The sequence below is a fragment of the Cicer arietinum genome, chromosome 2 (genome assembly GCF_000331145.2).
Source record: "Cicer arietinum cultivar CDC Frontier isolate Library 1 chromosome 2, Cicar.CDCFrontier_v2.0, whole genome shotgun sequence".
Lineage (NCBI taxonomy): Eukaryota > Viridiplantae > Streptophyta > Magnoliopsida > Fabales > Fabaceae > Cicer > Cicer arietinum.
The window spans coordinates 50,831,706-50,857,404 of record NC_021161.2 but is presented as its reverse complement, the minus strand read 5'-3'; the positions used below and the strand labels follow the sequence as shown (position 1 = coordinate 50,857,404).

The 25,699-nt window shown below is 29.0% G+C and overlaps 3 protein-coding genes across 7 annotated transcripts; all 3 read left to right on the top strand.

Annotated features, from left to right (window-relative positions):
- The first annotated feature begins 9,956 nt into the window (after positions 1-9,956).
- Positions 9,957-13,320, top strand: LOC101504443 (OVARIAN TUMOR DOMAIN-containing deubiquitinating enzyme 2). 2 transcript variants are annotated; one of them, XM_004491341.3, is made up of 9 exons: positions 9,957-10,230; positions 10,445-10,535; positions 10,637-10,682; positions 11,623-11,731; positions 11,924-12,015; positions 12,114-12,176; positions 12,355-12,473; positions 12,670-12,745; positions 13,007-13,320. In XM_004491341.3, the coding sequence occupies exons 2-9, from the start codon at positions 10,471-10,473 to the stop codon at positions 13,061-13,063; spliced, it is 627 nt and encodes a 208-aa protein (XP_004491398.1). In that variant the 5' UTR covers positions 9,957-10,230; positions 10,445-10,470; the 3' UTR covers positions 13,064-13,320. The 2 variants fall into 2 exon arrangements, with proteins under 2 accessions (XP_004491398.1, XP_027187831.1); XM_027332030.2 differs by having other exon boundaries at positions 10,027-10,064.
- Positions 13,321-14,067: 747 nt separating this feature from the next.
- On the top strand, positions 14,068-17,073 carry LOC101503910 (peptide methionine sulfoxide reductase-like). 4 transcript variants are annotated; one of them, XM_004491338.4, is made up of 4 exons: positions 14,068-14,206; positions 14,386-14,412; positions 15,632-16,158; positions 16,503-17,073. In XM_004491338.4, exons 2-4 carry the CDS (start codon positions 14,394-14,396, stop codon positions 16,752-16,754), a joined length of 798 nt encoding a protein of 265 aa, XP_004491395.1. In that variant the 5' UTR covers positions 14,068-14,206; positions 14,386-14,393; the 3' UTR covers positions 16,755-17,073. The 4 variants fall into 4 exon arrangements, with proteins under 4 accessions (XP_004491395.1, XP_004491396.1, XP_027187830.1 ...); XM_027332029.2 differs by having other exon boundaries at positions 14,079-14,206; positions 14,394-14,412; XM_073365053.1 differs by having other exon boundaries at positions 14,133-14,206; positions 15,544-16,158.
- A 3,301-nt stretch (positions 17,074-20,374) lies between these two features.
- On the top strand, positions 20,375-25,063 carry LOC101503585 (uncharacterized). Its single transcript, XM_004491337.4, has 3 exons — positions 20,375-20,893; positions 22,281-22,403; positions 22,943-25,063. Exons 1-3 carry the CDS (start codon positions 20,507-20,509, stop codon positions 24,488-24,490), a joined length of 2,058 nt encoding a protein of 685 aa, XP_004491394.1. The 5' UTR covers positions 20,375-20,506; the 3' UTR covers positions 24,491-25,063.
- The last annotated feature ends 636 nt before the right edge of the window (positions 25,064-25,699 follow it).

Below are 25,699 nucleotides of genomic sequence, written 5' to 3'. Positions count from 1 at the left end.
ATATTAGTTATATACTTTATTTGAAATGAAATATAAATAAAAATATTTAAAAAATCAAATATATTTAATTTAAAATTTAAATTAAAATATATCAATTTAATAAAATTAGTAACTAGACATGCAATGAGTTATTTGAATGAATTGGTATTTATATTCATAAAATGCACGTAAAGAAACATGTTGATAAATATATTTCAACATGTTGATTGCAGAAACATGTTCATACATCACATATACAAAATTATTGGTTGAAGTGCAAAAATTGGAGTCTCCATCCAAAATCAACATCTTTAGTCTTTTTTCTTATTGTATCTCTAGAAACTGCAATATATAATTGATTATGTATAAATATCGGTCATGGTAGATACAAACCTACCTTAGAAATTGACTCTTTTTAGCTCTTGTTTATTTTCAATGCAAAACACAAATATATTGTAAATTGTTTTTTTTTTAAATTTGAATGGAATATCATAATCACCAAATTCATCATTGGAATCATTATCATTTCACCGATATTTTTCTCTGTAAAAACAATTGCAAATATAAATTTTTTTCCAAAAGATCAATTACTTGCAACCTTGTTCCATCGCATAAACCACTTACTTGATCAATATTCCTTAAAAGCATAATTATAACTCTAAACTTTAGTCTCAAACAATTATGTGAATTGTCTAATATATTGTGATAGAAAAAAATCAACCAATGCAAGTAATGGGTTTTCACATTGTGAAATGCACAAATCATCAGACATGTTTATTTCCATTTCACCATGTCTGTGTAATATTGGGGGAAGGTTAGAGAATTTGTTTAAGAAATTTGGTGGTTGAAAATCTCTTCATATGCACATCTCATTAATGTTTCATTGAGAGCAATTAATTTCCTTTTGCTTGACTTTATCAAAGAAAATATTGTTTTTAAGTGTGATGTGGCATGGAAGTGTTGAGAGGATGCCACCTACACAAAAGTGACTTAAAAATGCAGCTTCAATTTCTTATTCAATGGCACACCAAAAGAAGTGGAAAAAGACACTTGAAAAAAGGCCAAACCCACACTAAGAGAGTAAAAGGTCCAATAAAGAAACAAAAGTCCATAAGAGGCCAAACCCACACGACATTAAATTGGTCACTTATGTGTAGTTCTATCACTACTAATATTTTATGATAACTTGTATACATGATAGTTGTATTGTTTCATAATATTTTAAAAAAAAATTGTATACATATTGAAATGTTATACGTAAATACCTTGATAATATTTAGATTTATGGGAATAATTTTCAGATAAAATAAAATGAAGTCATTATTAAGGAATACAACATAAATACAATTAATATGAATCATTTACAAACAAACCAGTAATAATATTATTAATATATATTTTTGACAAAAATAATATTATTATTATATACAAAAATATAACAAATAACAAACTATTATTGTACTTAAACATATTTTAAACCAATGAATACATAGATAAAAATATGTTTCTATGCTATTTTTATGATCATTAGTCAATTTTTTAAGGGTAAAAAAAACCCTTAAAATCATTAGAAAGTGTAAAAACATTAATCGTAAGTTTATTTATATACAAAGAAAGAAATAAAATGTAATTTAACTTTTCAAATAGTTAATTTTGTACATAAATTTATGAAATACTAAATTGTTTAAATTCAATTAAAAAATATATTTTGTCAACTATTTAGAAATAATTTCATTTACAAATTAAAAAGTTTAAATAATATTTTAATAGATATTAAACAATTTAATAGAGAAACTTAATATTTTGTAACACAGACAGTTATAATTTTAATATGGTAGTGTACTCCATAATGAAATTAAACTAACTCTATCATCTTTCTATTTTGATTTGCAGGATTTTTAAGATGGAGAGTTGGTGAAAACACTTCCAAATTGTTGTCACATTTTTTATTTAGATTGCATTGACAAGTGGCTTATCCAACAAAGATTATGTTCCATGTGTGGAGCTAGAACTTACGATTCCTGACCACATTCTTAATGAATAGTCTCGTTTTTGTTGTAAAATAGGTTAAACAATTATTGAGCATTAACTTTTTTTTCTTTATCATGGTAACTTCTTGTATAATTTACGAGTGTTATCCACAATTTATATACACAACATTGTTGCTTGAAGTGCAAAAATTGGAGTCTTCATTCAAAATCAACATCTTTAGTCCTTTTTTATTTATTTATTATATCTTTAGAAATTGCAACATATACTTGATCATATGTAAATATTGGTAGATAAAAACTTACCTTAAAATGTAATTGTCTTTGATTCTTATTTATTGTTATTGTAAAACATAAATATATAGTCATTTGTCTTCTATAAAATTTGAATAGAAGATCAGAATCACCAATATTCATCCACCAATGTTCATCGCTATTAAAACAGTTGCAACTATAAGATTTTATCCAAGATCGATTACTTGCTTGATCAATATTTCTTAAAAGCATAATTGGAATTCCAATCTTTAGTTGTTCAATATATTGTGATAGAAAAAATCAATCAGTGCAAATAATGGATTTTCACATTGTGAAATGCACAAATCATCATATATGTTTATTTTCATTTCATCATATTTGTGTAATATTGGGAGAAGGTTAGAGAATTTATTTTTGTATTTGTTTAGGAAATTTGGTGGTTGAGAATCTCTTCATATGCACATCTCATTAATGTTTCATTGAGAGCAATTAATTTCCTTTTGCTTGGTTTTATCAAAGAAAATATTGTTTTCAAGTGTGATGTGGATTGGAAGTGTTGAGAGGATGCCACCTACACAAAAGTGACTTAAAAATGCAGCTCCAATTTCTTATTCAATGGCACACCAAAAGAAGTGGAAAAAACACACTTGAAAAAAGGCCAAACCCACACCAAGAGACTAAAAGGCCCAATAAAGAAACAACAGTCCAAAATATAAATTTGATTTGTGAGTCACACTAAGAGGCCAAACCCACATGACATAAAATTGGTCACTTATGTGTAGTTCTACCACTACTAAACTTAGATATATGGTTAGATTAATGAAAGAATTATAAAGGAGACAAAAATATAACATTAAGAAAGTACAAACAAAAATATATGAGATTGCTATTTAATGGTTTGGCATGACATAAAATATAAAGAATATATGAGAGTAAAGAAAGTAGAATATGTATAAAATGGCATAAATATCATCATCACTAGATACAAGTAAATGTATTGAAATATACATAGAGAAATGGAACAATGTTAATTTATAAGTAATTCATAATAAATAATTGAGACATGTCATAAATTTACAAAACAACAAACAAAAATAATGTTGTATTAAGACGATGATATCACAAAAAAATATAAAATATAAGATTTTAAAAACATATAAAAATCACTTATGTAAATAAAACAATAAGAAACTATTGATGCAGGAAAATGAGATTTTTGCATTGTAATGTTTGATTTTATGATAACTTGTATATTTGAAATGTTATACGTAAATACATTGATAATATTTAGATTTATGGGAATAATTTTCATATAAAATAAAATAAAGTCATTATTAAGGAATACAACATAAATACAATTAATATGAATTATTTACAAATAAAACAATAATAATATTATTAATATATATTTTTGACGAAAATAATATTATTAAATATACATAAATATAACAAATAACAAATCATTATTGTACTGAAACATATTTTAAACCAATGAATACATGAGTAAAAATATGGTTCTATGCTCTTTTTATGGTCATTAGTCAATTTTTTAAGGGTAAAAATAAAACCCTTAAAATTATTAGAAAGTGTCTAAACATTAATCGTGTGTTTATTTATATACAAAGAAAGAAATAAAATGTTATTTTAAGTTTTCAAATAGTTAGTTTTACACATAAATTTATGAAATATTATATTGTTTGAATTCAATTAAAATATTTATTTTGTCAACTATTTAAAAATAATTTAATTTACAAATTAAAAAGTTTAATTAAAATTTTAATAGATATTAAACAATTTAATAGAAAAACTTAATATTTTGTAAAGTAGACAATTATAATTTTAATATGGTGGTGTACTCCATAAAGAAGTTAAACTAACTCTATCATCTTTCCATTTTGATTTGTAGGATTTCGAAGATGGAGAGTTGGTGAGAATACTTCCAAAATTTTGCCAAATTTTTCATTTAGAATGCATTGACAAGTGGCTTATTCAATAGGATCATGTCCCATGTGTAGAGCTAGAACTTACGTTCCTTACCACATTCTTAATAAATAGTCTCGTTTTTGTTGTAAAATAGGTTAAGCAATTATCGAGCATTAACTTTTTTCTTTCTTTTTTATTATGGTAACTTTTTGTATAACTTACAAATGTTATCCACAATATGTACAAGTTTAGATTGTCTACCTTTCAATCCTCTACTTTTGATAACTTTGTTTCTATCTCTCTCATAATCAAACATTATCTCTCATCTAAATAGGTTTTATTTATTTATTTTAATTATTAATTTCTCTCCTAAATACACTAAAATTACTAAAATTATCGACCACTAAATTTAGAGAATTCATTTCCCAATTTGTACATATGGTGGTAATTGCAATTTTATCACTTTTTATAATACTTAATTAATCACGATCTCTAACATTTAACTTTTTTAAAATTACTTTTATATATAACATTCTCACACTCTTATACCAAAAATAAATGTTGGCGGTCCTAGCATAAAAGTATATATTATAATCAGAATTATGTATACTATATATTATTCAAACACTATAAAATAATTTTGGCCTACACAACTAAACTATATATTAATTATATACTTTTTTCAAAACGAAATATAAATACAAATATTTAAAAAATTAAATATATTTAATTTAAAATTTAAATCAAATATATCAATTTAATAAAATTAGTAACTAGACATGCAATAAGTTATGTGAATGAATTGGTGTTTATATTCATACAATGCAAATAAAGAAACATGTTGAAACATATATTTCAACATGTGATATTATGTTATTAGTATTATTTGGCAATTTTTAATATTATGAATCCACAAATGTTTAATATGTAAATAGTGAATATGTTTATATGTTATTCCTACTAAACATATGAGTGAGGACAATAGTCATTACAAAAAAGTTTCTATGTAAGTCAAAAAATATAAAATATTTCTACATAAAAAAATTATTTCATCAATAAGGTTGACATCTATTCTTGTGCAATAAATCTAAAAAATGTCTCTCAAAGGTGTCATAGTATCTAGATCGAATATGTGCTGTTAAAAAAAATAGATACACATAAATAAGTAAATAAATAAATATAAGAATTTGAGGTGAAATAATAAAAAATATTAAAAATATGAATTATTACATATCGAACCTGATATAGAGTCAAAAACTTACAAATTGTCAAATGCGTATACAAAATTGTTGGTTGAAGTGTAGAAATTGAAACCTCTATTCAAAATCAACATCTTCAATCCTTTATTTTGTTGTATCTCTAAAAACTGCAACATATAATTGATCATGTGTAAATATCGGTCATGGTAGATACAAATCTACCTTAGAAAATGATTGTTTATCTCTTATTTATTATCATTACAAAACACAAATATATAGTAAACTGTTTTCTTTAAAATTTGAATGGAATATCATAATCACCAAATTCATCTTTAGAATCAATATTCTTTCACCGATATTCTTCCTTGTTAAAACAATTGCAATTATATGGTTTTTTCAAAGATCAATTACTTGCAACCTTGTTCCATTGCATAAATCTATTATTTGTTCCATTGCATAAATCTATTATTTGATCAATATTCCTTAAAAGCAATTTGGAACTCCAATCTTTAGTGTCAAACGGTTATCTTAGTTGTCTAATACATGTTTATTTCCATTTCACCATGTTTGTGTAATATTGGGAGAAGGTTAGGGAATTTGTTTTTGTATTTGTTTAAGAAATATGGTGGTTGAGAATCTCTTCATATGCACATATCATTAATGTTTCATTGAGAACAATTAATTTCCTTTTGCTTGGATTTATCAAAGAAAAATATTGTTTTTAAGTGTGATGTGGCATGGAAGTGTTGAGAGGATGCCACCTACACAAAAGTGACTTAAAAATGCAGCTTCAATTTCTTATTCTATGGCACACCAAAAGAAGTGGAAAAAACACACTTGAAAAAATGCCAAACCCACACGAAGAGAGTAAAAGGTCCAATAAAGAAACAAAAGTCCATAAGAGGCCAAACCCACACGACATTAAATTGGTCACTTATGTGTAATTCTATCACTACTAAACTTAGATATATTGTTTGATTAATAAAAAGAATTATAAAGGGAAAAAAAAGTAAAATATAACATAAAAAAAGTAAAAAAGAAGAAGATGAGATTGCTATTTAATGGTTTGGCATTAGATAAAATATAAAGAATATATGAGAGTAAAGAAAGTAGCATATGTATAAAATGACATAAACATCATCATCACTAAATAAAAGTAAATGTATTAGGAAATATATAGAGAAATGGCACAACATTAATTTATAAGTAATTCATGATTAATAATTGAGATGTGTCATAAATTTAAATGGGAATGTATTGATTTTATTTATTTATTTATTGGAACATTGAAAATATGTTAATGTGTAAATTTAAAAATTGTTAATATTTTATATTGAAAAAATTTAATATATTGAGTAGTTTTCAATTTCATAAATATTAAAGTCTCACATTAGATATTTAACATATGTGAATTTGTTTCTATCACTATATAAAAAGTGTCAAACTTTTATGAAAAATACACAAAAGTTGAATATTTTTCTCAACTTTATTTCTCTCTCTCTCTCTCTTTATCTCTGTATCTCTCTCTCCTGCTTGATGAAATTCTGAATCACTTTTCTCTATTTTTTTTAACGTTCGATTTTTGAGTGGTTCTAATACAACTATTGTTTCTCCGTTTTATGTGTTCCATTGATTTTTGTTTCTCCATTTTCTTTATATCCCTTCGATTTTTGAGTGGTTCTAATACCACTCTTATTTTAAAGTGGTTTTTGTGTCGTAGTTCATTTTATTTTTGAGTGGTCCTAATACCACTTTCCTTTTAGAGTGGTTTATGCCATAAATATTTTAGAGCACTTTTTGTGTCGTAGTCTCTTCGATTTTAGTAGTCTTAATACCACAATACTTTTAGAGATGTTTGTGTGTCGTTGTTCTTTTGATTTATGAGTGACCATAGTGCCGTCATAATACCATATTTCGAGTGACTTTAACCGTCATATTGAAAGTACCTTTAATCGCCATGTTGATGGTGTAATTTTATAACAGTTTTATACAGTACAAAAGAACTCCGATAGTCGATTTTTTAGCGATCTTAATACCACAATCATTTTAGAGTGGTTTTTATGCCGTAGTCTTTTTGATTTATGAGTGGTCATACTAGCATACTGCGAGTGACTTTAACCGCCATATTGAAAGTGACTTTGACCGCCATATTGAAAGTGACTTTAACTTCCATATTGATGGTGTAATTCTAAAACGGTTTTATACATTGCAGTAGAATTTTGATACAATTTGTCTCAGTTGTTTTATTCTTGAGTCTTCATGGTTGATAGTCTACTTTATACAATATGAGCAGTGTCGCGAAACGTCTTAAAAATAATGACTTAGTCTGCAACTGAACTAGTAATATCTTCGGTGACCAAAAATTATTTTAAAAACAATCTTTCAAAACTAAAAAACAACAAAATAATATATTGAAATTTAATAATACATATAAATATATAAGCAAATATCATTGAAATTATTTGATATATAATATTAATTGATATACATCGTCGATGTAAAAGATTTTACATTATCGACGAGTTAGAACCACTAACATGTGAGTTTAAAAACAATTATAGTAAAAGTCAACCATTTTTAATGATAAATGATCATAATTGACCGACAATATACACCTCGTTAAAGTCAGATATATCAATATTAATATTAATATTTTTTTACAATGAATTTAATTTAAGTTTCAGTCTTTTTTATTATTAAAAATTGTATTTATTCATTCAAATTGATAAAAATTATATTGATCGAGAATATCACAATTTAAAGTCGTTAAAACAAAAAAGAATGAATATACAAACAAACTCACAACATTCAAGTTAATAACATAAAACAATAAAATAATTATAAATATAACAAAATTAAAGTGTTTAAAATATCTACTTATTCAAATTTGTAACATTGAAGACACATAAATTATTGATTTAATATATATTAGATCAAAATTAATTTATTAATTTAAATTAAATAAATATCACAATAAAACAAAAAATCAAAACAATTCTGTAATAAAAAAAAATTACATTAAGACGATGATATCAACAAAAAAAATATATAAAATTTTAAAAATATATTAACTTATTTAAATAAAATAATAAAAAATTATTGAAAGAAGTGATTAAGACAAAAAAGATAGGATGGAAGGCTGCTTGCTTTACCGGTGCTTGGGTCACTGTATTCTTTTTTAAGTTTAAGGATCTAATAGTTATTAAACTTAAATTTATTTTATTGCATAAAAGTTTAATAATGATGTTTTTTTGTTTAACTTTTAAAATAAATTTATTGATATTATTAAATTAAATTTATAATTATTTTTCTAAGTTTGAAAAATGATTTTTTTATGAATTTAAAAACTAGAGTGAGACAAATGAGATAACAAAATTCACATGGTTGAGCAATTCCTCTTCAATTCTTTTTCCATCATAATCCAGAAAGTTACATTTTTTTCTTCAAATTTTAAAGTTACATTAATTACTTTTATTTTTGTTAATTATACTCTCAATTTATTGATCAAAGTTACTTTTATGGTTTGTGGAAAACAACCTTAAAATTATGTATAGGAAACACAGGGAGTAATTTATTTCCTAATAGCAACTTTAATTCTGATCATGAACTTGTAAAAATGAAGAGGACTGTGGAATGTGTGAATCAATTATTTAGTGTTTGTTGGCTTTGATTAATTGTAGGAATTAAAGGAAGCTGTTGAAACAGAAAAAGGCCCTGCAACTTTAAGACCATATTCTCAAGCAAACAAAGTCAAAAACAGGTGCAGGAAAATGAGAGCTTTGCATTGCAATTTTGATTTGATGATAACTTGTATACATGATAGTTGTATTGTTTCATAATATTTAAAAAAATTTGTATACATGGTATAAATTTAATTTTTAATCTATGGTGAATGTGATTATTTAACTGTAGTTAATTGTTCGATTTTTTTAGTAATACCTTGATAATATTTAGATTTATGGGAATAATTTCATATAAAACAAAATGGAGTCATTATTAAAGAAAACAATTAATATGAATCATTTAAAACCAACCAATAATAATAATAATATTATTATTAATATTATTATTAATATTATTAAATATACATAAATATAACAAATAACAAATGATTAACTGTATTGAAACATATTTTAAACCAATGAATACATTGTATTTGATATGTTGATTTATTAACTATTCAACTAATCTAGAAAAGGCTAAATTACGTCCCTTAACATTTTAGTCCTTTATCTTTTTTTTTTTCCGACTTGGTCCTTTATTTTTAATTTTAATAATGTTATCCTTTTTTATACAAAAATTCAAAAAAAAAATTCAATCAAAACTCATAAAATTAATTATATTCTTCAATATAATACAAATTTCATTAAATTCGTAACGCAAATATTCAAATAAACTCATATTTTCATACTTTATTTGATATTGTTAGGAATAAATGACTAAATCGAAAGAAAAAAAGATAAAGAACTAAAACGTTACCTAAAATTAAGTTAAGGGACCACAAATGAAATTTAGTCTCTAGAAAAATATAAGAAAAAAAAGACATAAATATTAATATTTTGTAATGATTTTGAAAATATGATTGAAAAAATAAGGTTATGTGACAACAAAGAGAGATATATGGGATGATGTCGAAGGAAGAAAGTAAGAGAGAGAGAGAGATAGAGAGAGGGAGAGAGAGAGAGAGAGAGGGTGGGATCTATCTATCTATTTCAAAGCGGTAATTAACCCTTCAAATTCTTGCATTCATTCTCTCATAATACCAAATACACGCCAACTACATATCTTTGCTTCATTCTTCTTTATTCCAACCCAATTTCCTCTTCCTATATAGATCTCTATCTTTCATCCTCTCTTTATTCCTACTTTTTTCAACTTGGGTTCAAGTAAGAATTTAATTCTTGATTTTTTTATGAATTTTATTTTAGGTTTTTATTCTCTCTCTGTTGTTGGGAATCATGGGTTACTTCATGTTGGATGATTTTTTTTTTAAAGAAGGGATTATTGGAAGAAGATGTTGAATAAAGTTCACATTTTTATTATGGATTAATAGTTCATTTTAATTTTGAACCAATATTGAGATTTTTTATTGATTTTCAGGTTACTAGCTATATACAATTTATATCATGGAAGGTGTTGTTGTGAGAAGGGTCATTCCTTCTGATAATAGTTGTTTGTTTAATGCAGTTGGGTAAGTACCTTTTTTCTTTATAGCACAAGCTTGCTACAAATTATTCAACTTGTATTGTAATATATTTGGCTTTTTCATTTTCTTGTGTTTGCTTAATTCAGATATGTTATGGATCGTGACCAATCCAAAGCTGCTGAGTTGAGACAGGTAAATCTTTCTTTCTTTTTTTATTTTTATTTGCTATGAATATGCAAAGTGCATACCCTATACTACAGGTTTATTTGATTGCTTCATTTTCAATGCATGTTGTGTCAATTTGGTTGTTCTTTAGAAGAAAATTGGATACGTGTAACCTTCATTTCTGGCTTTCTAAGTTTTGCCTCTAACTATTTTTAACATTATATACAGTGCTAATGTGCTACACTATACAATTCAGATGTTATATCCAACTTGATTGAATGAATTTGGCCTTGCATGCCACTTTGCTTGTTTTGATTTGAATTAGCTTCTGAAACCAAAAATTCACTACAAAATTTTGTATTTGTTGTTTCTAGGACAAATATTCTGTGTAGTGTTTTTTTGGCAAAAAAGAAATTTAGTGATACTATCAATTGCCTTTCAATTATTAAAACAGTTACAACAAATGAAAATGATGAGTGAAGTACATAGATATGTATGTTTGGTTGGACTTAAAGTCTCAAACTCGTTGAATGAAGTTAGTTTTTAGATTTTAGAGGCATCCTTAAATAATGAATGCACATTTGATTGTTTTCTGGAGCAAAACTCGACTCTAAACTTTGAAGTACCATATAAGGCTTTGCCTGTTTGTAAGTTTATCATCTTCTCTGGTTGTTTTCAGTTGTTGAGTTATTACATACTTAGGTAGATCACAATATTTCCCATTAATCCACCATAAATTTCTGACTATCATCCATTAAGCCCCACTCTATTCTACGAAATGCTGTCAATAAACTATTAGCAGCTAAGAGAGTGTCATCATGAAATCATGTGTTTTTCTTTGGTAAATGATATTACATAGTCTATGATTTAAGACTTAACAGTGAATTGGAACTTTTATACCCTTCCTACTATCATTTAGTCACATATTTTATTTTGACATAACATTTATTATATTGACATGCTAAAGGTTATAGCTGCAACAGTAGCAAGCGATTCCGAGAAATATAGTGAAGCATTTCTTGGGAAGCCAAATGCAGTGTATTGTAATTGGATTCTCGACTCAGAGAAGTGGGGAGGTTAGTTGACCTATGTCTTCCGAATCATGGCTTTTTAAAATTATATAAATATTCATAGGAAATAGTTATTAATTTTTTGTTTAGCAAGTTGGAACTGCTACTTTTGCTGTTAGCAAATTTAGCTATAAAGCAATATTAGTTTTTCGCTAGATTGAACTTTGATGTGCTAACGAAGCTAATTCTGTCGTGAAGGTGCAATTGAACTTTCAATACTAGCAGATTATTATGGACGTGAAATTGCAGCGTATGATATCCAGACAACACGATGTGATCTGTACGGTCAGGTTAGACATTTTGATGCAGTTCTTTTATGTTTCTCAAGTTTTGTCAAGCCCTTGTAACTGAACCTTCAGTCCTCATTTTTGCCGAATACTTTTGACAGGAAGGTAACTATTCTGAAAGGGTAATGCTGATTTATGATGGTCTCCACTACGATGCTTTAGCTGTATGTAAATTCATTCACTAAAAATTACTACTCATCTATTGATTCTCTTTCACGCTTCACACATTTTCATCCTGACTCGAGAAGCGAATTTTTACCACACTTGAAATATACAAAATTAAGGTTCATATGTATTTTTCATGTTATATGTTGCCTAATGATTGCACCTTGTATTTGTCAGATGTCTCCTGTCGAAGGTGCTCCCGAGGATTTCGATCAGACCATATTTGCTGTACAAAAAAACAGAAGCATTGGACCTGTCGAGGAGCTTGCTCTAAATTTTGTTAAGGACCAACACAGGTAGTCTTCAATTCTTATTGAATCTTTATCTAAATTTTAATGAAGACTTTTAACATTTTCCGAACATAAAATTTTATCAGAATGTTGTGAAACTGCACAGGTGCAATAATGCTCATTTTGTCTCTGTATTATTTCTGCTTCAAGTATCCCAGTATCCTGTAATAATCATGCTAATGTTAATGATGCTTATTCTCAGGAAACGAAGATTTACCGACACTGCCAGCTTCACTCTGCGCTGTGGCGTATGCCAAATTGGAGTTATCGGGCAAAAGGTCATTCCTCATGACCCGATTCTTTATTTTATGTCTTATATGCAGAGTGAATCATCAATTCAGTTCTGAAATTATATGCGTAGGCTTACTTAGTCCTTAATAATGAAATTAACGTAAATTGAAAATGATCTCAAAAATTGAAAACATTCGGTCACATTACTATTTCAGTAACTAAACTAAATTGGTGATTCGCACATTATTATGTGCTAGTTACTCGTATGATTCTGACACAAGTACTAAGTTTTCTGTGAATATATTCAGGAGGCAGTAGAGCATGCTCAAGCAACCGGTCATGTTAACTTTCAAGAATATAGATGATACACGGCGAGGCATAAACTTGTATGTGTAGTCTCAGTTGGTCCGAATGAGTGTTGTTGTTGAAAGATAGTTGCTTGCATACCTTCCACTTTTCCATTTTACTCTCCTTGATTAAACATTTAAACTGAATAATCTGTATGCCTTGGAACTGTTGTGACAAGTTGTGTTGTATAATCATATAGTTCCTTTCCTTGGTCTATCAATAGACAATCAAAATATTTACAGTACAAGATATTATCATCTTTTATGCTTTCTAATCATACTGTTAGTTCTTTTGAAGTTTTTTATTTTACTACTTCCACTTATTTTAAGGATGTGAATCCTAGCTATTGTGTGGTGCATAAATTGTGAGGACTATTAGATTAAAAGAGATAAACTTTCTCTCTCTAAATCTAATAGTTTTCAGCAGCGGTAGAAGATCCAAAGTCATTTAAATAAAACTAAGCGGTGCCAAAAAAATATATAACTAAAGAGAATTGTGTATAATTTTTTCAACAAAATATTCATTAATAACGGATACAATGCTATTTTTTTAATAAACACTCACCATTTTGATTTGTAGAGTGTTAATACAAAGATTGATTTTTAATAAACAATGTTTTAAAAATCAATCTAGAGAAAAAATTGATACAACCTCATAATCATGATGTAACTAGGCTGCAATATAATTCTTGATTAGATTTAAGTGATTAATTATTTTAATTAAAATAAATTATTTGAAAAAAATCTGAAATTCAAATCTTAATGGATATTATTTTTACTAGATTTCATTTACATTTATCCGAAGTCTGAGCTGGAGTTTCATTTTCATGGGAATAGTTTGAAAAAAAAAATCAATATACAAAAAAAAAAAAAAAACTAATGGTCGAAATGACTGATTCGTGGTTCAATTAAAAAAAGTAGTTCATGAAATATATAATTGGTAATTGACGTTCCTATCCTTTACTTATAAACTGTTGTGATAAGTTTATGTTGCGCTTTTTAGTCTTTCAAGCTTAATTCCAACATAGTGAGACAGAAAACGTCGTCGTTTTTATCATTCACCACCAACATTAGTTCTTTTTGCCGTGAACGAATCCTCATCCTCTCTCTCTCTAAAAACCATAAAAACCTTTCCCATCTCTCTCTCTCTCACTCACTTGGGTACGTTTCTTTTTCTTTCTATTCTTCTTTCCATTTTCCAATTACATGTTATTTCATTAATCTATAAGTAAAATGCTATTGTGGATTCTGTTCAAAATTCTTTAATTTTTTATAAAATTTTTATCTTTATTATTTATATCAATTTTTTTATGGACATTGATTCATGTAATTTATTGAAGGGTTGAAGATGAGAATTTGTGGAGCAGGTATGGGGTTAATATTGTATTTCCCCTTTTATGTTTCTACAATGTTTTATTACCATCACTATCATGTCAACTTGTGTTTAGTTTTTTTTAGCTTAGTACCACCGATATTTCTGATCGAAGACGTGTCTCGGTGTCTGATACTAACACGGCACCAACACATTGATTTGCATTTAATTAATTTATTTTTTCAAATTATTATCGATGATGATGTGTTCGTGTTGTGTATGTGTTAGTATTCATGCTTCATAGGTTTTTTTTGTATATTTTAGTGATTCTGTTTCAATTTTAAGTTAATGTTACTAAAATGCAATGGACATAGGAGATTGCAAATTACGTCAGCTTTCTGCATGATAAAATAATCAATTTATTAGTACAATCTTGTGATAACCATCTATTGTCTAGCTGGCCTGACGGGAATATCTATAAAATTGGAAGCTATAATTTATTAATATGCTCTCCCAAATGAGTCCTAAATTCTAATAGCTAAACCATATATTACTTTTATATTCATGATAAACAAAGGCTTATTTTTCTGTCTGCCTGATTGTATACATGTATATATATAGAAGAAAAGGTATCAACAAAAAAATTTATCTAGAAAAAGTTGTAGCATCATCAGGATTTAAATTATTGGTAAGTGGTAGTCGCAATGGTATGTGATTTTGTAACTCATAGTCCATGTTTAGGAGGGTCAATTTCTAGTATGAGGGTCAGAGGAAAGAACATGCATGATTACTTATGTGATTATGAAACTTTAAGTTATTTTTACACCTAATCATCTAGGTAAAAGACTTGTTTCTCAGAGATTGCTTTTTGTCATGTTAGACTGCATACAATATCTTTTTTTTTTTTTCAGAGGTTTGATTCTTTTAAGAATTAGAATTTTGAAATGATCTTCGATTAGTGTTAAACTTGTTTCTCTATCAATAAACAATTGCCGCATACTTATAGTAATTGACTCCTAAGCCCTTTCTATGTTTTACCATTTGTTTTAAATACAACATGTCAACACCTATTGTTTGTTGATACCGTAAAACTCTTTTACATTGATAATAGGTCCATATTAAATGTTTATTTTTAAACTATCTGTTATTTGTTCAAAATTTATCATTCAGTTTTCCTGGCATCCAGATTTGATGGCTCTTATGGTTTTGAAGGGTATTTTAAAATGATTGTAATATCTAGATAAAGGTTCTCATGTTACAATAACTCTTGGCAGCAACCAGCAGCGCCTATAACACCGCGTCCAGCTCCCTGCTAGTGTTCGTTTCTTCTTCCTTCTCTACTCCTGCCAAAACCAAGTTCCTACCCTCACTTTCTAGATTTTCCAACAAGCGTTCTTGCTTCTTTTTGCAAACCCGTCCCAATTTTACTTTGCACAAGCCCTCCATGAACCTTCTGAACAGACTTGGGTTTGGCAGCGGAAGGTCATCGGAGAACATGGATTCAACCATTCCTCAGGGACCGGATGACGATATACCAGCACCAGGCCAGCAGTTTGCTCAGTTTGGGGCTGGCTGCTTTTGGGGCGTTGAATTGGTCTTCCAGAGGATTCCCGGAGTTTCTAAGACAGAGGTTGGTTACACTCAGGGGCTTGTGCACAATCCTACTTATGAGGATGTGTGTTCAGGGACCACAAACCACTCAGAGGTTGTAAGGGTCCATTATGACCCTAAAGAATGTGCCTTTGAAAGTCTGCTTGATATGTTCTGGTCTAAACATGATCCTACTACGCCGAACCGACAGGTATATACATAAATTGTTTGTTTGTCTTAGAAACTTTATCATGTTAAGTTTAGTTAGTCTTGTTTGTAAATTGTAAGTTCTTTTTGTTTCAAATGACTTGTCTTGAAATAAAGTGATTGAGTTCAAGTTGTTAATGAGCTTCAGTTAAGGACGAAACATTTGAGCGAACCCAAATTAAAATCTTGACTGAAACAATCTTTGACCAGAATTACTTACTTCCGGGTTGAACTTCGGATTATTAAGTTAAAAAATGTGGCATGTTTAGATTTTGTTGATCTGAATAATAAGTCTAGATTTGTGGATTGTCAATTTGATGGTTTTTAATTTATGTTACTGTGTGACAGGGGAATGATGTGGGAACACAGTACAGATCTGGAATATACTACTATACCCCTGAACAAGAGAAGGCAGCTAGAGAGTCTTTGGAACAACAAGAGAAGCAGTTGGGGAGGAAGATTGTAACTGAGATCCTTCCTGCCAAGAAGTTTTACAGAGCTGAGGAGTACCATCAACAGTACCTCGAGAAAGGAGGTCGATTTGGTTTCAAGCAATCTGCTGCTAAAGGATGCAACGACCCGATTCGGTGCTATGGTTAATTGTTAAAAAAATGTGAATTTACCCTCAAGGATCAATATGGCAAGTTATTTAGATGTTGAAAGTTGATAGTTTTATTTGTTAATATATTATCAACAAAGATTGTGCACACTGTATTGGAGCTTGAAAATGGGCATAGCCATGAATTAGAGTTTGTATACTGTCCTCTATCATGTGTAATTTTGTTGTAAAGTATTGTCTTGGCAACTTACAAACCAATAAATAAAAGACAGAAAATGTATGACCTAGCCTCCCATATTATCAATGTTCCAAAATGATATTTTAAATTGTAAGTTATTAATCAGATTCTTTCCTTGTTGATATTTATAGTGATTATAATGATATTAAGTTGGTAATGTTAGGAATACATTTGAAATTAAGTGAATAATATCACAAATGCATTTGATAACAAATCCAAATAGAGGGATAAACTTTATTTATATTTTATAGTTTTATTGATTATTTTAGATTATTGATAATATAGAGGATTATTTTGTTACGGTCCAATAATTTCATCGATAAAATTGAGTATTTGCTCTATTTTGAAACATAATTGGGGGGCTAAATGGTCTCTAATGTAAATAATGCAGCATGTTTGTTTTACTGTATTGGTGATGGTTAAGAAAATTAACTTTGGTAAAAAAAAGTGTATTGAAAAACAAACAAACATGAAAAGGCCTTTGACATTGTTTTTTGGGCAAATCTTGTTATGTAAAAGAATCGCTTTTAAAACATGTATGTCTGTCGCAATATCCATACATGTTACAACCACAATATTATTATACTATACTCTAATAATAAGATAAGATGCATTTGGCCACTAATTATATAATAATTGCTTGTAAGGAAATGAACATGGTCAGCATGGTATAAGTCTATTTTTTAATCAATTATGGACATAAGTCCTTGTTGCACGTGTGTTCATGTCACGAGGAGTATTGACATTATATAATTATAATATTATTGGTTAAAATTAATATAGGTCGTACTAAATTATATAATCCATATGAATTTTAATTAATTAAAAAATTTATTTTAAATAATGTATCATGAGTATTATTCTCATGTTATTTTACTTGACAAATTACACCGGTTCATAACAATATACTACTCCTATAATAAATGTAAAATCAATTGAAGAGGACAATGTTGGTGTTAGACTGTTAGTAACAACAGTGGTGAAAAAAAAATCAGAAAATGTTAATAAATAATCTGAAAACTAGTTTTAAGGGTAAAAATATTACTCTATATAAAAATATTAGTGTAAACTGAAACTTGGTCTTAAGGGTTGCATCTTCTTGAACATTTACCACTCTAAAAACATATTGTTCCATCTTTTACTTTAGAATACCAAAACAATGTATGAGATATTATTGTGTCCTCTACCACGATCATATTCTCTATATTTTAATATTCTCTCGTATCTTTTTATAAAAAGTAATTAGATAATTAAATTTAAACATATTTAATCTATAATATAGACTAAATACATTAACTTGAAAGTATAATTTTATTGATTGTTTTCTAAGTAACTCACACACATGCAAATCAAACCGTCATGAACCTCTACTCCAAAATCCACTCACCTCTCACCAATCCTACAAATTCAACAACCATAAATTAAATGAATAGAAAAAACAAATGGTGATTAGTAATTCCCTCAAATTAACAACAAAGATATTCACAATTAATTTATTGATTGTGTAATTTAAATTGTTGAATCTATAATTAATGGCTGAGATCCATCACAACAAATATCTGCATGTAAATTTGACTTATAGTAAATCCAAATCCTTCACACATAATTAATAGTCTCTCTATCAATGACCACTTTTTTAAACAAATTATCTTTCGCAATTTTCTTGCAACAATCTTCACACAAACACAATTATTGTAAATTGTATCCGAATATCTTGTTAGAGTACATAAAGTAAGAAATTAATTTCAGTCAAAAAATAAAATAAAGTAAAAAATTAATGATAAGTTTTTAGAGATAACAATGGAATGATTCTAAAAGATATGATATCCAAAAAGATACAACAATACATACACACTAATTTAGGGATACAAACCAATCCAAATTAAAATTATAAATGATTTAAAATTATACGACAATATTATAAGAATATCAACAATTGAGCTTCCTAATTTGGATATTTTCACGTGTAAACTTATTAAATAATTTTTTTATTAGAATCTTTATTAATCACCATTCACTCTCACCCAACACCTCAATTTTTTTATTCAATAAATCCTATCAATAACCATATATCGCTATATTTCAACAACATTTATTTATTTTAATGTAATTTATTAAATGAAACTCAGCACTAATGTTTTTGACTCTATAATGGGATGCTTAGTTGGTATGGTATTTATTAGGTGAAGCATCTCCATTTTGGATACTCTAAAGAAACTTAATTTTATAATATTAGTATTAAAATGAATGGTTTTCTATAGTACATTCACAAATTAGAGAATTTTGTAATATTTGTTTTATATTGACAATTATTTTTATGAATTAAAAAGTTATTTATTGACTTTTGTATTTTAAAAAGTATAATTTCATTAAAAAAAAATTATTACGTTATTTATAAGCAATATATTAATTTTTTACATTTGATCGTACAATATTAAATATTCACTATTATGAATAATAAAAAAATTATTTTGTTGACACTTTTTTTATAAATAATCTTGTTATTATAATTATATAAATGATATAAATTTTTACAAAAGAACTCATTTAACTATTAATTGAAAAATCAAATATATTGATGGATATTAAATTGACTAATGTACAATAAAAATCATCTTAAAATAATACTACAAAATATCTCTAGTTATTAACACCATTTGAACAAAAAAATGTTTCTTAATATGAGCCCCTTTATGGGTACTTATAATAAGAGACAAAAGTAGTATTTTATAAATTTTAGTTTCCATCGACAAAAAGTTGATCCAACATTATTTTTAAATCGTCTATAAAAAATCGAATCAAACCATATAATCGATTTAAACCATAACACGAGTACTCTTATGCACCATAAATTCTAAATACATAGTACGAGTGCGATACAATATGAATACTATATTTAACTTTTTTTTTTTGAAATTTAAAATATGATATGACTTAAATATGTTTAAAAAAAATTTATCAAAAAAAATGATATACATATAATATACTTGTAAATAAATAGATATCCATCATTTTCCACAAATATATAACTATAGTGATCATAATTTTTATAAATAATTTTAATTCATATATTAAGATATCAACAAAAATAGCATTAAAATAAAATTTAATTTATGCAATCACCAATAATTAAAGTAGTTGTGATTGTCTCTTGACCAATTAGCACCGTCCATAAAAAACATAGTTTCTAAATCTAGTTTAAAAGAATTTAAACACTATGATGGAGTGGATAATGGACATTTCCACTAATATTTCGAAAATATGAAATATGTATGATATGAGATATTAAATCTCTAAATTTGGAGTATCGTATCTTATGCACCACACCTCGTACCATGGTTTCTGTATATGTATCATGTCACGTTTTCGTCCTTTTCTCACTAAAATAAACTCTCTCTCTCTCTCTCTCTCTCTCTCTCTCTCTCTCTCTTCTGTACTTTTACTCGTTTTCTTCAACCTACACACACATCACGAATTCCGTCATACAAATTCTATCTTTTTAATTCTCTTTAAACTAACTCCGACCATCTAAATGGCTGATACTCGCCGGAGAGGATGAAATTTACCGGCAACTTTCAGTACCCTCCCGTTGGCATTACTTCCAAGAATCCAAACACTTCACCTCACTCAGATCTTCAACCTCCTAAACCATTTCAACGCCGGAAACCTAGAACTCCGGGAACTCGTTTGAAGAAATATGGAGCTTCCGGTGCTGGTAAACGGAGCAGACCAGAAACCCCGCTCTTGAAATGGAAGATCCATGACGATGCACTTGAAGAGGACCACAAGTTGTCGCCGGCGAGTTCTAGTCGGAGAACGAGCCGGAGTTTGAAGAAGCAAACGGAAGTGTCTGTGTCGGCACGGAGACTTGCTGCCGGACTATGGCGGCTGCATCAGCCGGAGATGGTAGTGGATGATAACCAGAGGAGGTTAGGGTTTCAGGTAAAGTAAAACCCTTTTCAATTTTAAGATTTTTCTTTTCTATTGTTTGAGATCCCTTGTTTTCTTCATTTCTATGTGTTTGCTGTTTCTGTTTCTGATTTGAAAATTTGATTTTTGAAGCTGTGTGCCACTACTGTATTGTAGGACCCTCCATTTAGGAAAATATATTTATGTATTATAGCTTATTGTTGAAGTTTAATCTTTTATATGCTGATTTTATTGTTGCTTGATTTTAAAGTGTGGCTTTTGAGATTCTGTCCTACCCTTGATTCCCTTATCATCATTGTATGGAATCCAGTTCTGGTTTTTAGAGTTCAATTTTAGTCTTTCAATGAAAAAAAATACAACTTTCATTTAGAGTGAAGTTTGAATATTTGTTTTTGTTGGTTTACTTGTTAATGGTGAAGTTCTACATGAAATTGAAACCTACTGATTATTCATTCTTTGTTATGATTGGAGAAATGAGTTAGTTGAGTAGGGTTTGTCTGTGTATATAAGTGACTTTATTTTGTAGTACTTGTTGATTGTCACTGTATTCAAGATAATTGCTTCATTATATCGCAGCCATCCTATGTCCAAACTTCATTCATTGTTGTGTCATGTTTGACAGAATTTTAAGCAAACATGCTGTATATGTATGCAGTGTTAAAAAATATGTAATAGTGCTGGCATTGTAAAACCACATTCTTTGATGATTGTTTGTAAATCTTTTATATGCTGATTTTATTGTTGCTTGATTTTAAAGTGTGGCTTTTGAGATTCTGTCCTACCCTTGATTCCCTTATCATCATTGTATGGAATCCAGTTCTGGTTTTTAGAGTTCAATTTTAGTCTTTCAATGAAAAAAAATACAACTTTCATTTAGAGTGAAGTTTGAATATTTGTTTTTGTTGGTTTACTTGTTAATGGTGAAGTTCTACATGAAATTGAAACCTACTGATTATTCATTCTTTGTTATGATTGGAGAAATGAGTTAGTTGAGTAGGGTTTGTCTGTGTATATAAGTGACTTTATTTTGTAGTACTTGTTGATTGTCACTGTATTCAAGATAATTGCTTCATTATATCGCAGCCATCCTATGTCCAAACTTCATTCATTGTTGTGTCATGTTTGACAGAATTTTAAGCAAACATGCTGTATATGTATGCAGTGTTAAAAAATATGTAATAGTGCTGGCATTGTAAAACCACATTCTTTGATGATTGTTTGTAAGTAAGTTTGGACTTTATTTGGATCTGTTTTTATTTTATTTATTTTTATGTTCAAGTTTCTGTTATCAGGTATCCAAGATTTGCCGTTATTTTCATTTTCAGAGATGGTAGTTCGTTTGCGTTATCAAATTTTATAGTTCTAGTTTTAGCTTATTACTGATGTCACCTGTCTGCAGAATGGAAGTGGCCATGTAGGCCTCCCTTTCCCGGGTCGTCCAAATGGCATGACTCATGATCCGAAGAATCAATCTCAAAGTCCTCGTTCCGTCTTTGGGACAAAGAGTGGACACAACTGTCAGGTATGGTTCTTTTTACGTCAATAAGAAGCCATAGAAGTGTTACAGCCCCTCGTAGTTGATTATTATTGAGTTTTGGTCTTATACATGTACATGACAAGAGTTAAAATTATATCCTTTGCTGCATGATGTTCCAGTTCTTGGTGATTGTTACCTAGTTATTCATGCAATCGTGTGTTTTAATCATCTTATAAAGTGAGGCTGTAGATAACGACAGACTTTAATCATAGCAACATGTTTTTCGTGATTTAGTATTGTGGAAATATTTTAACACTATATCAAAGGCCTGTCCATATAAGTTATATTGGTTGACATCACCCCCACCTCCCAGAGGGTAGCTTGATTGAACTTTGAAACAAATAATTAGGAATGTTATAAAAGAACAATATACTGGATGGCTGCCTTGGTAGTTAACGAATAATAATAATTGTTGCATACATCCATGCTATATATAAATGTAGAGGTTTATCATTTATGCAAAAGGGTTTAAAGTGAAGGAATAAACAATTTAAGTGATAATTTCTATGTACTGTGTTCTTCAGCTCAAGCCTTTCCAGATTCTGAACACAGAAATGGAGGGTGCAACAAAGTGGGATCCTGTATGTCTAAAAACATTGGACGAGGCGCAGCATATCTACGCAAAACTTGAACAAAAGGTAAGAACTGTATCTGTTGTATCTGCTCTTGAAGCTGAACTAGAGCAGGCACGGGCACGTATTCAAGAGCTTGAGACTGAACACCATTCATCCAAAAAGAAACTTGATCATATCTTGAAGAAAGTCGGGGAGGAAAAGGCCCAATGGCGAAGCAGAGAGCATGAGAAAATCCGTGTATATATTGATGATATTAAAGCAGAGTTGAATCGAGAAAGGAAAAGTCGCCAGAGGATTGAAATTGTCAATTCCAGGTTGGTAAATGAGTTGGCAGATGTGAAACTATCAGCAAAGCGCTACATGCACGATTATGATAAGGAGAGGAAGGGCAGAGAACTGGTTGAGGAAGTGTGTGATGAGCTTGCCAAGGAAATTGGAGAAGACAAGGCTGAAGTTGAAGCGCTGAAGAGGGAATCTATGAAACTTAGGGAAGAACTGGAAGAGGAGAGAAAGATGTTACAGATGGCTGAAGTATGGCGTGAAGAACGTGTTCAAATGAAGTTGATAGATGCAAAAGTTGCTCTTGAAGAGAAATATTCACTGATGAATAAACTTGTTGCAGATTTAGAAACTTTTCTCAAGTCAAAAAATGTGAATTCAAACACAAAGGAGATGAAAGAAGCACAGTCACTTCATCAGGCTGCAGCCGCAATGAACATTCAAGACATTAAAGAATTTTCATACGAACCCCCCAAATCAGATGATATTTTTGCCATTTTTGAAGATGTAAATTTTGGCGAGCACAACGATAGGGAGATTGAACCTTATGTTTCTCACAGTCCTCCTAATCATGCCTCCAAGATTCACACAGTGAGTCCTGAAGCAAATGGAATACGTAAAGATGGCATTCCAAGGCGTTCGGATGTATTTATAGATGATAATGGTGATATAGAGGGTGATGAAAGCGGGTGGGAAACTGTGAGCCATGTTGATGATCAAGGCTCAAGTTATTCTCCAGAAGAGAGTGTCCAATCTTTGAACAAGAACCATCGAGAGAGTAATGTTTCGCGGAGGAGTGTACTTGAATGGGAAGAAAATGCTGATGAGCAGACACCAATAACTGAAATTGGTGAAGTATGTTCTATACCAACTAAGCAATCAAAAAAGGTATCATCCGTTACGAGACTTTGGAGGTCGTTCCCAAACAATGGGGATAATTACAATATAATCTCTGTGGAGGGAATGAATGGGAAGCTTTCAAATGGAAGATTATCCAATGCATCTCCAGATTGTGGATCAGGTAAAGGGGGACTTAGTCCTCAAGACCTTGAATACCGGTTTAGTCCTTCTGAGTCTGGAAGTCCACATTCACAACGAGGTATGAAAGGATGCATTCCTCGCGGTGCACAGAAGCATAGCTTGAAAGCTAAACTTTTGGAGGCTAGAATGGAGAGCCAAAAGGTTCAGTTGCGCCATGTTCTTAAACAGAAGATTTAGATGTGAGCATAGGCATTGCATGGATTGTCCTTCTGAAATCACTTAAGGAAAGTGGTTCATTTTAGGTTGTGAAGAAGGTACTATTGTGCTGTTTATGTAGAAACTTCTCAGAAGATATGAGAGGCCATGAATATATGCACATACCGTTATAAGCAGATTCTCTTTTCCTTCCCTTGTGCTATCATAACTGTAACAGTGGATTGTGTTGGGAAATGATTTGCTTTGTAATATGTTGTAACTGGCCTTACTTCATTGCAATAGGGTCTTGAGAAAAATTACCAGAAGCATGTGACTTGTGTTGTATCAATTATTGTCAGAGGGCAAATGTCAAGGAAAAACAGACTCATAAAATATAGATGATAGTTTTCTAGATTTTGATTTTCTGTCATTGCTGATGTTGCTTAGGATTTTGTTGTAGATTGTATTGTAGAAGATTTACAAGGGTGATGTGGTCCTGGCATGGAAAAAGATAAACTTTATACTTGAATGCTGGGACCTTGTCCTCTTTATGTTAATTTTGATAATAACTGTTGTCTAAATATCTAATGAAAATAATGAAACTGAGATTAGCAATTTTGCCTTTGTTTGCTTAATGTAGTTGTGGATTGAAGCTCTGGCTATAGGGTATTTGTTTTAGACAGAGGAAATGCAAAAGGAGCTTAAAGGAAGCCCTAGTATGAATAACTCCAATTATAATTAAAATGACTTGGCTTAAATACTAGGATTGAGAAATTGGACCGAAAAACAATAAGATTCAATGATCTAAAGTATACATGCAATATTATTTATGAAATAATTTTTTTTATATGATATTATGAAATTAATGTTTACAAGTAACTATGAATAAATTACATTAAAATTCATTCTGAACTAAGTTTCACGCTACTATTATCCCATTAAGTTCAATGAAATTATTTTTTTAATTAAAATTCCAAAAATTTCTTTTTGACGTGGCTTTATAAAGATTTTCTTTTTTAATTTTAAATACAGTAATTGACTTCTTTGTTAACCATTGTTTTTTTTTATTTATAACATTTGTTATTCATTGTTAGCTTACAAAGGCTTTGGTTGTCAAATATAATATTTATCTTTTGTGAAAACTAATTCGGTAATTATGTGACTTTCACTGTTAAATAATTTTGCCGCCAACCCTTTTAAAATATAATAAACTTAAATTGGAGAAGATTTTTTTTTCCAGACTTAAATCGA